The 9,755-nt window shown below is 43.1% G+C and overlaps 1 protein-coding gene, 1 long non-coding RNA gene and 1 other non-coding gene across 3 annotated transcripts; 2 read left to right on the top strand and 1 right to left on the bottom strand.

Moving 5' to 3' along the window:
• The first annotated feature begins 675 nt into the window (after nt 1–675).
• On the top strand, nt 676–2,805 carry LOC100845656. The gene is made up of 2 exons (XR_730725.3): nt 676–1,007; nt 2,140–2,805. It is a non-coding gene; the product is annotated as an uncharacterized LOC100845656 (long non-coding RNA).
• Nucleotides 2,806–3,979: 1,174 nt separating this feature from the next.
• Nucleotides 3,980–4,052, bottom strand: TRNAR-CCU. The gene has a single exon. It is a non-coding gene; the product is annotated as a tRNA-Arg (tRNA).
• Nucleotides 4,053–7,550: 3,498 nt separating this feature from the next.
• Nucleotides 7,551–8,647, top strand: LOC100842305 (glycine-rich RNA-binding protein blt801). The gene is made up of 2 exons (XM_003561375.4): nt 7,551–7,760; nt 8,051–8,647. The coding sequence occupies exons 1-2, from the start codon at nt 7,653–7,655 to the stop codon at nt 8,426–8,428; spliced, it is 486 nt and encodes a 161-aa protein (XP_003561423.1). The 5' UTR covers nt 7,551–7,652; the 3' UTR covers nt 8,429–8,647.
• The last annotated feature ends 1,108 nt before the right edge of the window (nt 8,648–9,755 follow it).

The raw sequence follows: 9,755 nt of genomic DNA, 5'->3' as shown, positions 1-9,755 counted from the left end.
TATTTCACATCGGCCCGAGCTTCATATGGTAAGTCAACCGGTCCAATGTGACAAGTTGATTAATGCTAGTACTTGAAGAGGTTCTTTGCTGGTTGGGTCTTGGAATGGGGACCAATTTCTAATTCCTAAGATCCAAAGAAGTCCCTGATCCACCTTTGACATTACGGGACGATAATTGCTCCGTTTTACAACCTCAATAACCGATCAAGCATTAATCTATATACAACGAGAGGTTTCGGTTGAACATTTCTGACTCTAAACCCAAACTGTAACTCTAACCACTCTACGTAGGGTTTTCTCGTTTGGCATGTCGTTATTTTCCATACCCATGTTGACAGTTGCTGCGTTTTGTGACCCTAACGTTTTCAGCAAAATCTCTTCATTTGGCTTTGCCACCGTCGCCCGTTGTCGTTGATTTCGTCTTGCTGATCTTTCATCGTCACTGGTTTTGCTTGCCTCTTTTATCGTTGTTGGTTCGTCAAATCTGAACACTGTAATGTAATAAGCTCGTGCTGTTAAAAAAAAAACCAATTACGACTAGTGAAAACTACCGTTGAGCCGACGAAAAACAAGAGGTTTAAAAACCATGAGATTGAGAGTGACAAATGGTTAAATTTCTGAAAATACGATGCCAGAAACAAATTTCATAAAATATCTGGGCTAAACGACCTGTGAGGCTGTGACCGGTGGGTCAGTGCCCGAGGTCGAGAAGAACTTCTTCCCCTCGTGGCCTCCTCTGTTCCCTGAACGACTTTTCCCCGCCCCCGCGAGTGCCCCCAAACCCAAATCGAACCAAACCCTGACGCTCCAAATTCCCCAGCTCGGAGATCCAGAAGGATCTAGAAGAAGCAGAGGCACCTGAGCTACTGGAGCCCGGAGGAGAGGCAGGTGGTGGTGGTGGCGAAGCCGTCGGCGGCATCGACGGCGGCGGCTGGGGTATCTGCGATGATAACCCGGTCAAAGCTGGTGGAGCAGCTGCGCGATTACCAGATCCGATCACAGCACAAGTAAAGCTCTCACCTACTCCATTCTAAGAATCTCACCAAAAAATCCCGCCTAGGTTACGACAATTGACTATAGTTGTATGCTCAGATCTCGGATTAGCAGGGTGCGGTAACAGTGCTTTGGTCGTTCGGCTCGGAGTTCTAGTTGATTAAGTTGTAATGCGATTTACTCTGCCCTTGTAATTTTGTGGAACGATTTTCTTAGCGGCTAGTCAACTACTATGAAATCTGACGGCATGGCTGCATGTGTTAATGCGCCCATACATTGATATCTTGTAATTTTAGATCCAGCAAAAGGCATACATTAGTTGTTGGAACAATGTCTACTCTGTAGTGATCCTTGTCAAGATCTTTTGATGCCCTTTGCAAAGTATCGCACGACAGTTGTTAGGACCTGGATTTGTGTGCTGCTTTCACCATCTCAAAACTTACCTGCATGTGCTCCAATTTCTAAGGTTTCGTTTTACTAATTTTTAGTGCAACCAATTAAAGGTGGTTTGATTTGAGGAAACAGATTGTGAACGAACCATCCAATCCTCGTCTTCTTGATTGGTGTAAGGAATGGAATAGGTTAGTCCATCACCATGGTTCCACCTCATATGTTGGAAATAATCCAGTGCCTAAGAATAGTTTAATTCCGTAACACCTAGGAAAATGAAGGATTGTGTCATTCAAACATAAGCCAAGTCCAGTTGAAGTATGGTGTCATTCAACCAAATTTGATGGTGTATCTCATGATGGACCAACCTATTCTGTAGTGATTCCGCAAACCGAAGTGCAAAACCCTCCCATATACTTTGACATACTATTTACCTCTGTTCGTTACCTCAGGTGCACCATTCCAAATTTCTTGTCTCTTTGGTGAGTTTATAGCAAATTACTTGCTTGATTTTTCTGGAAAGGAAGTGTCAAACCATGCTAGCAGGCCGCTTTAGCTTTGTATGATGAGTTTATGTGTCAATTTAAAAGATGGTATATTGGTAATTCTCTTAATATATATGATGCAACTTTGTGGTGTGATGTATTTTCCTGTATTGATCTGAAAGGATTGCATCTCCCTGTTAGTCAGTCCTCTATCAGATAGGCTTGCATCTTCTATATATGATCTAAACATTGGTCTGCTTTCTATCTGCAGGCGCGACATTATTGGAGCTATCTCATGGGGCTTGTTGTGTTGTTTCCTAATAGTATCCTCGTACATGATGCTATACTTCAGGCACTTCTGGTTATCCGCTGTTATTATCTCCGTTGGTATTCTTCTTCCTGCCGGACTGTATATTTTGAGGCAGAGAAAGCTGGCTAAGAAAAGAGAGAGAAGATTATTGTTGCCTCTCTCTATGTAAGGTTACCGGTAGATTCCCAGATTTTGTGGTTATTCTTGACTAGATAGAATCCACATTCTTGGCTTGCTTAGCACAAATCCAAAAGTTCATACGCCTCTGTGCCCATTATATGTCCAAATTCTTTAGTCTCTTACTAAAGTGCTGGAAGTAACAGTGTCATTTTTTGTGCTCCAGCATTATGTGAGCAGATAATTTACAATGCTTTTGGGTATAGTGGCTGTGTTTTGTACCACAGTTTGTGTTTTTCTTCATTTTCGTTTCATTGGTGCTTGCAGCCTGAAACGGCATCTCAGTGTACCCCAACTACCTTGGGGCGTCACACTTTTGTAACTAAAGAAGCAACGGTTGTTTGTTATTCTGATGGAATTTGTAAGCTTCATATCCACTGTAGCTACTCTTACTCGAGTTGTTTCCTGCACTCAAGGTGAATGACACAGTATGGTTCACATTTTTTTCTTCTTCTGTATGTTTGTTTTGGCAAACTTGTGTCATGAAAATTCTGAAATTCATGTGTAGCTTAATAAATGTCAGCGCTACCCAAGCTGCCTCAAAAACTCTATTATGCATACATAGACTTTCGATGTTTAGTTGTATCAACTCTAATCAATTTAGCTTTCTTCAGAAGAGAAAATCCCATATTTCTTTGTGGATCTTGCTAAGTGTTTTGCATGTTATATACTCCATACATGGCATATCCCTGGACAAGTTTACTATGGAGTCGGCTGTACTTGAACTGCCTTGCGACGAATTCTGTGTAGTATTTAGATGCAGACTTATCTCTACCTGCATAGCTTGATTAGATCATTGTACTACTACATTATTGCGAACACACCAAAACACATGTACTTATGTTCTTGTCGTTTAACTGGCAGCCAGGGGCCGAACGATCTTCTTTCCTTGCATCTGTTGCCTATCGATCTTTCTGAAGTTCCAGTTGTGTGTAATACTTTAAATAACGTTTTTGTTCGAGTTTTAGATCTCATGTTCCAAGAACCGCAATGGAAACCATATGAACTTGATGATACACCCAAAACAGCAATCTCTTTTAACAGATGAGATCCGAGCATGGCGGCGTATCTATATGATGACGATCTTCAACCATAATTTCATTGCCAAGAATATTGTCACTGTCGGAATGGCATTCAAACTTTATTTCCACTTATTCCTTACTCTCTTACATTGTGCCCACCCTTAAGTTTACTATTCCTCTGATCCTAAATTCTTTACTCAAATTTATCTAAATATAGATGTGTCTATTCTTAAAAAAACATCTAGATACATGTAATAATTCGACAATAATTTAGGATCGGAGGAGTAGGTTTCAGTTCCCAAAGCTTTTCCACGTAGACGTAGTGGCCGGTGGCATCCATGAACATTTGTGCAGCATCCATTCTTATGCTTCAAAGCTATTGTAGATTTCGCAGTCCTTGAGTTTTAGTATTGCCTTACATGATGAGCATACTGATATTTTATTTGCGGTTACAGTTTTACATGATCGATGTTGGCCTAGACCTAGTCAGCCTTGCAGCTCGACCACGGTAAAGAAATTGGATTCCTGCGGCTACAGTTTCAATTCTACATGATGGTTTGCCTGCTCTGTGGAGAAAAAAGTCACGTGAGCGGAAAAACGAACGCGCCAGGTAGGGGTCGAACCTACGGCCTTCCGCTTAGGAAACGGACGCTCTATCCACTGAGCTACAGGCGCTTGATGCTTGTGTTGTGAGATAAAACATCAATATCTTGATTTTAAACTACCGCCCTCTGATCCTACCAGTGTTTTGACCGGTGAGACAGATTATGACATCCTTTCTGTTTTGTTTTTAACTTAAAATTCTCGTGAAAAAAGGTTCTCTTGTGGAGAAACCAAGAGAACCTTGGATGCAGGCGCGCGGCTGCACAGGGCTCGTAAGAAAAGTGCTCGCTACTTTTGTTGAAAAATAGGCAATTTTTTTTTGTCTCAATTCATTAATTAAAAAGGATGGCACAAAGTTAACTCCTTGGATCACTTCTAAGTGCTGAGCACCCGCTGATGCCCAAAGGCATACATCCTGCTTAATTTTTGCTACTCACTCCGTATGATAGTCGACATCCGGCCAGGTTGACATGCTGCGAAACACATACACATTTCTCTCCGTCCACACCTCCCACGCCACAAGCATAATCGTCAAAGGCCATGCCCTTACTAACTAGGCTCGCTGCAATGACGTTAATGCTGTGACCATATAATTCAAAATAGATAGACTTATTTTAATTGATTTAGGCCGGGGTCGGCTCAACTACTACTTGCCGGTCCTAGCTGGAAAAACTTACATGTCTGCATATTTTTTTTAAACATGTCTGCGATTCATTGGAACGATCGATAACTTGACACAGACGCACATGTCTGGGTTGTGAACGGTGCGTTTGATTCATGTAGTGCTGCTCTCATATAAAATACACTCCAGCACCCCAGCTTTTTTATTCTATCCCAAAATACATTTAGAATTCCCCCCACAATAAAATACATTTAGATATGAAGTTTAACAAACAATAAAAGTTTCCATCTTATGTTTTGCAGGAATTCAAAAAATACATTTGGTTTGTATCTTAAGATACTTGCTCCGTGTGTCCTGGAATCATGTGAAAAACAACTACTAAAGTTATGGACAATTTGACTAATTACTGATAGTCGATGTTAAGACTCAGGAGTTGCGACTTGCGACTGCTACCTCGCTCCGTGGGTCTCCTGTGATCGTCTTCTTGGGCATCCCACACACGGCCGAAGAGAGTTCCGTTGGATATCCATGTAGTGATGCTAGTAGATCAGTACAGTTCATGTTAAAGGAGCGCGAATATCCTCTCCCGAAAGCAACGTAAGTCTTGCTGCCTTGCTTACAAAATGTTCCCCAACTCTCCTTTGTCAAAGGGCTAGAGCGGTCCCATGGTCTAGTTGTTAGAACAATGTTCTCTGAATGAGTCATGTAACCCACGTTTTAAGTCTTGGTGGTACTCCCTCCGATGCTAAATTGTTGTCGAAATATTACATGTATCTAGGCACCTTTGAAGAGTAGATACGTTCATATTTAGACAAATTTGAGACAAGAATTTAGGATCGGAGGGAGTACCTTTTTCTTTTTCCACTTTTTTTGGCTGGAAATTGTTGTTCCCGTCTTGATGGTAGCAAAATGACATTAATCTTTTTTTGAGCTTAAAATGACATTAATCTGAGTACTAGAAAATGTCGTTCCATTCTTTATGATGAGAACAACTTTATCTAGAATAATAAATATCTCCATCAGCAGGAATTACTTTGTTATTTTGTCAATATATTCCCTTTTTCAAACCTTATCGCCATAAACTATTATTGCGCAGTATCTTTTTTCCAATTTTATTTACAACAATCATATGTTGTCATTATGTTCCCACCTCCTTTTTGGAGTTTGTATGCAGCCCTTCAATTTATTCGCAAGTGTTTTGTTTCAGAACACCAAAAAAAAATGCATGCTGTTTGGGTGTTTGTTTGGTTTTATCTTGTGGAAACAAAAATTTAAAGTTATACTCATGCTGAAAGAGAAAAAAAAACTAATAGGGTGGTGCATTTTCAATAAATGTATCATATTAGGTATCCGATGGACCATGATCAGCTCCGTGTCTTCAACTCATCATCCGTGTCTTAAAACATGATTATATGTTTTCTAAGCCAATGACGTACCCTCACTAAGATCACGCATACGCCCGTAAGAGCGATGATTTTACCGATCGTTGACACAATGGGGAAGGCCGTCCTTCCTTCCTTTGTCGTTCTCGCACCATCAAATATTGTCATACGTCCTTGTTCTTGTGTGGACCATTGTTTGAGGTGCGGTTTCTAAATCTGGACAGTCGATGTTTGATTGTTTGCTACAATCGAAAATTCTCTTTTTATTACTGATACTTGGGCTTCAATGGTTGAATGCTGGAAGCCCATGTCCAGCAAAATCATACTCCCTCCGTTCCTAAATACTTGTCGCTGTTTTAGTGCAAACTTGTACTAAAACATCGACAAGTATTTAGGAACGGAGGGAGTACTTCTTTGTAAATTGGAAAGGAGGAAAGTGTTTTCTGATTGGATTTGAAAGGGCTACTTATTTTTATGAAAGTTGGTGGGTTTTCTTGGTTGAAAACTTGAATTTTTTGGTCAAAGTTGTAGTTCATCGACATATCATTGGAAGTTCACCACTAGTATATATTTTGTTGAATGTTTGAATTTTGGAAGTTCTTGTCAGATTTATTGGAATTGCCAATAATATGAGAAGTCTTGGTGGCTAAGTATTCAGAAACAAAAACAAAGATGTAGAGCATGGCCATAGTCATGTCCTCACGGGAGACGAAAATACTTCATGGGAGAGTAGAAAGGAAAATGTTATCTGCTTCAAAGATGGTGTTGACTCATTTTGCATCTTATTGATGATTTCGATTGCACGGAAAAATTCTACATGTTATCATGAGTTCTCACCGTTCCGTCTCTCCATGGCTCGTTGTGATTTCCATCATCTGTCAACTCCAAGGTAGAGTTTTTGTTAAGTCGTAGATCTTTAATCAATTGTGCCGTCACTCGGGTGATAATTCGACCAATATTAAACAACACAATTTCTCTCATTGCTTTAAAAGATTGAGCCAAATCAGGTGTAGTTAGAGAGTCATCTTGATGAACGTGCTAGCACACAAATGTTGTTCTTCTCACGCCACGAAGGATCGGGACAAACTTCTACGCGGTGGAAATTTTGATCTGGTGTCACGTACAAAGAGCGTCTGTTCTTTAGCTTTTAAGAACGGTAGACTTTTCTCTATGTAAAGGATTAGGGAACTCGTTTACTAAAAACGAGAAGAAATCTGAAAATATCTCTGACTTGCTCATGCACTCGTCCATCCCAATACAGAAGCCAGCGCGTCACGGAAGGCAGCAGGTGGGGTGGCGGCGGGCGTGAGGAAGAGTAATGGAGCGAAACCCTAAACCCCCCCGAGATGCCTCTAGATGCTCCCCGGCCAAAAATATCTTCTCCAGAGTCAGGTCCAGATCTCCGCCAATAGTGGGCTGGCCCAGAAACTTAGAAAACTCCTCGAGCCCATCAAGGCGGCCGAAAATATCTCCTCCCAGATCCTTATCCTCCGGCTCGCCCGTGCGCCGTCAGATCCGATCACGACGGCCCCCGTGGCGCCGCGCGCGCTATAAATTGACGGGCAGGGCAACCTTGACTCCTCGTGCTTTCATAGAGGTGGGTTGGCTTCTCCTCCCCCTCACTAGTCCTCGGTTCCGGTTCCGGTTCGTTAGGGTTTAGTGGGAGGAATGGCGGAAGTTGAGTACCGTTGCTTCGTGGGCGGCCTCGCCTGGGCTACCGACGACCGTGGTCTCCAGGATGCCTTCTCCTCCTTCGGCGAGATCATCGACTCCAAGGTTTGTCTAGGAGCTTTCCTCTGTTACCTTCTCGTTTGCTGCATCCTCTTTTGGTTTTGCGCGTCTTTGTACAGATCTGGTGATTATATATGTTGTAGATCTCTGCCGTGTTATGCAGATGTCGTTGTTTTCCTATTTCTCGTGTTGTGTTAACTTAGATCTGCGTATCATCTGTTAGTTTGTACTCCGTACTTGGTCAAAGTCTTTGAATTCTAGATCTGATGTTCTACGTCTTTCGCTTTGCCATTGGCTTGGCAAACAAATCTGACCATGCTCTTTTCTGTCCACAGATCATCAACGACAGGGAGACTGGCCGTTCCCGCGGGTTCGGCTTCGTCACCTTCGCCAGCGAGCAGTCGATGCGCGACGCCATCGAGGGCATGAACGGCAAGGACCTGGATGGCCGCAACATCACCGTCAACGAAGCGCAGTCCCGTGGTGGCGGCGGCGGTCGTGGCGGAGGAGGCGGCGGCGGCTACGGCGGGCGACGTGAGGGCGGCGGCGGCGGCTACGGCGGCGGCGGCGGCGGCTACGGTGGTGGCGGCGGTGGCGGCTATGGCCAGCGTCAAGGTGGCGGCGGCTATGGTGGCGGCGGCGGCTACGGTGGTGGCGGCGGCGGCTACGGTGGCAGCCGTGGAGGCTCCGGCGGCGGCAACTGGAGGGAGTGAATGGTGGGGCCCCTCGTGGCCAGTTATCCTTGTTACCTTTTATCTGTGATGTTATCGCTCCCGAGTATCCTAGATCTCGCTCCATCGCGTAGGGTTTGAGATGTTTAAGGGTTACCATTAGGTGTTTGTCCGTGATGCTACCTGTCGTGTGTTCCTGTTCTGTTCCGTTCGCTATCCCTATGAATGAATGAAAAAAGAATGAGCAAAGTTTTGTTCGCATATCCTCTTGTCTTTCGTGAACTCTGTTCTCTTTGTTACTCAGCGAATATTTTGATTCGAGACACAAGAATACCTTTTTGATTAGAAACAAACATGGTTAGCTTTTTTATCTGTTTGCAAGTTGTTGATTCCTCCATCTGGTTAAATAGCAGTTTGTTCCAACTTGTCAACAAGGCACTGCGCCGTTGTTGCAACGGCCCAACTATTTTACAATCTGGGAAATACCATTTCTTTTTGCGAATAGAAATACCATGTTTAGGAATCACCAGAACCCAATTATAGTTCCGAAGCCTCCAGGCTTGAAGCTTAACTCTGAAATTGCCATGGTTGGCTTGAAGCTGGTATTGCTAAATTATCGTGGCAGAAGACAGCTGATTGAATTATGTACACCTGATGTTTGTAAACCAAGTCAAATAAAAGCACATAGGAGATTGTCATGTAGATTGTACTGTACATCACTGAAATTTGCTAACCTTAGAAATATCTGCAGGATTAAGGGAACGTTGAATATCTTCGCTTATTTGCAGATAACAGCAATGAAGTTCCCTCAAGTCTGTTTGATCAAATTTAAGAAATCATTTAACAGGAATACAGTCGAAAAAGGTGAAATTCTTGGATAGAGTGGGCAAAGAGATGATGCTAGTTGTATATGGCTTCAGTTTAACAGACTGGAAAATACACACTGGGGCACAGTGCGCCTTCCATTTACGAGTGATTTAGTTCAGGACAAAATCAGAAAACTCTCTTGCCCTCCCCATTGATCTTGAGCACGATTGTCGTCTTGTCCGAGTTGTCCAGTCCCTTTTGAATCTGTGATGAACCCACAAGCCTCATCACATGGCAATCAGCCCAAGGATCAAGAAACCAACAGCACAAATACTATTAGATCCAGAACCAAGAATCTAAAAAAAAACACACGAATAGGGACAAATGGCGCAGGTGGAATCCAATGAGAGCGGAGAGTGGAGGGAACCTACACCATGATGAGAATGCGCATCTCTTTCTCCTTGCGCTTGATCTTTCGGACGATGCTGAGTAGGCCCATCTTGGAGGCACCCGCAACGATCCAAGGCCGGAAGCAGAGAGCAGTGTTCGGAACGTATCATTC

The sequence above is a fragment of the Brachypodium distachyon genome, chromosome 1 (assembly GCF_000005505.3).
Source record: "Brachypodium distachyon strain Bd21 chromosome 1, Brachypodium_distachyon_v3.0, whole genome shotgun sequence".
In the NCBI taxonomy this organism is placed as follows: domain Eukaryota; kingdom Viridiplantae; phylum Streptophyta; class Magnoliopsida; order Poales; family Poaceae; genus Brachypodium; species Brachypodium distachyon.
Note: the sequence above shows the minus strand (reverse complement) of the source record. Positions and strands in the feature narration are given on the sequence as shown.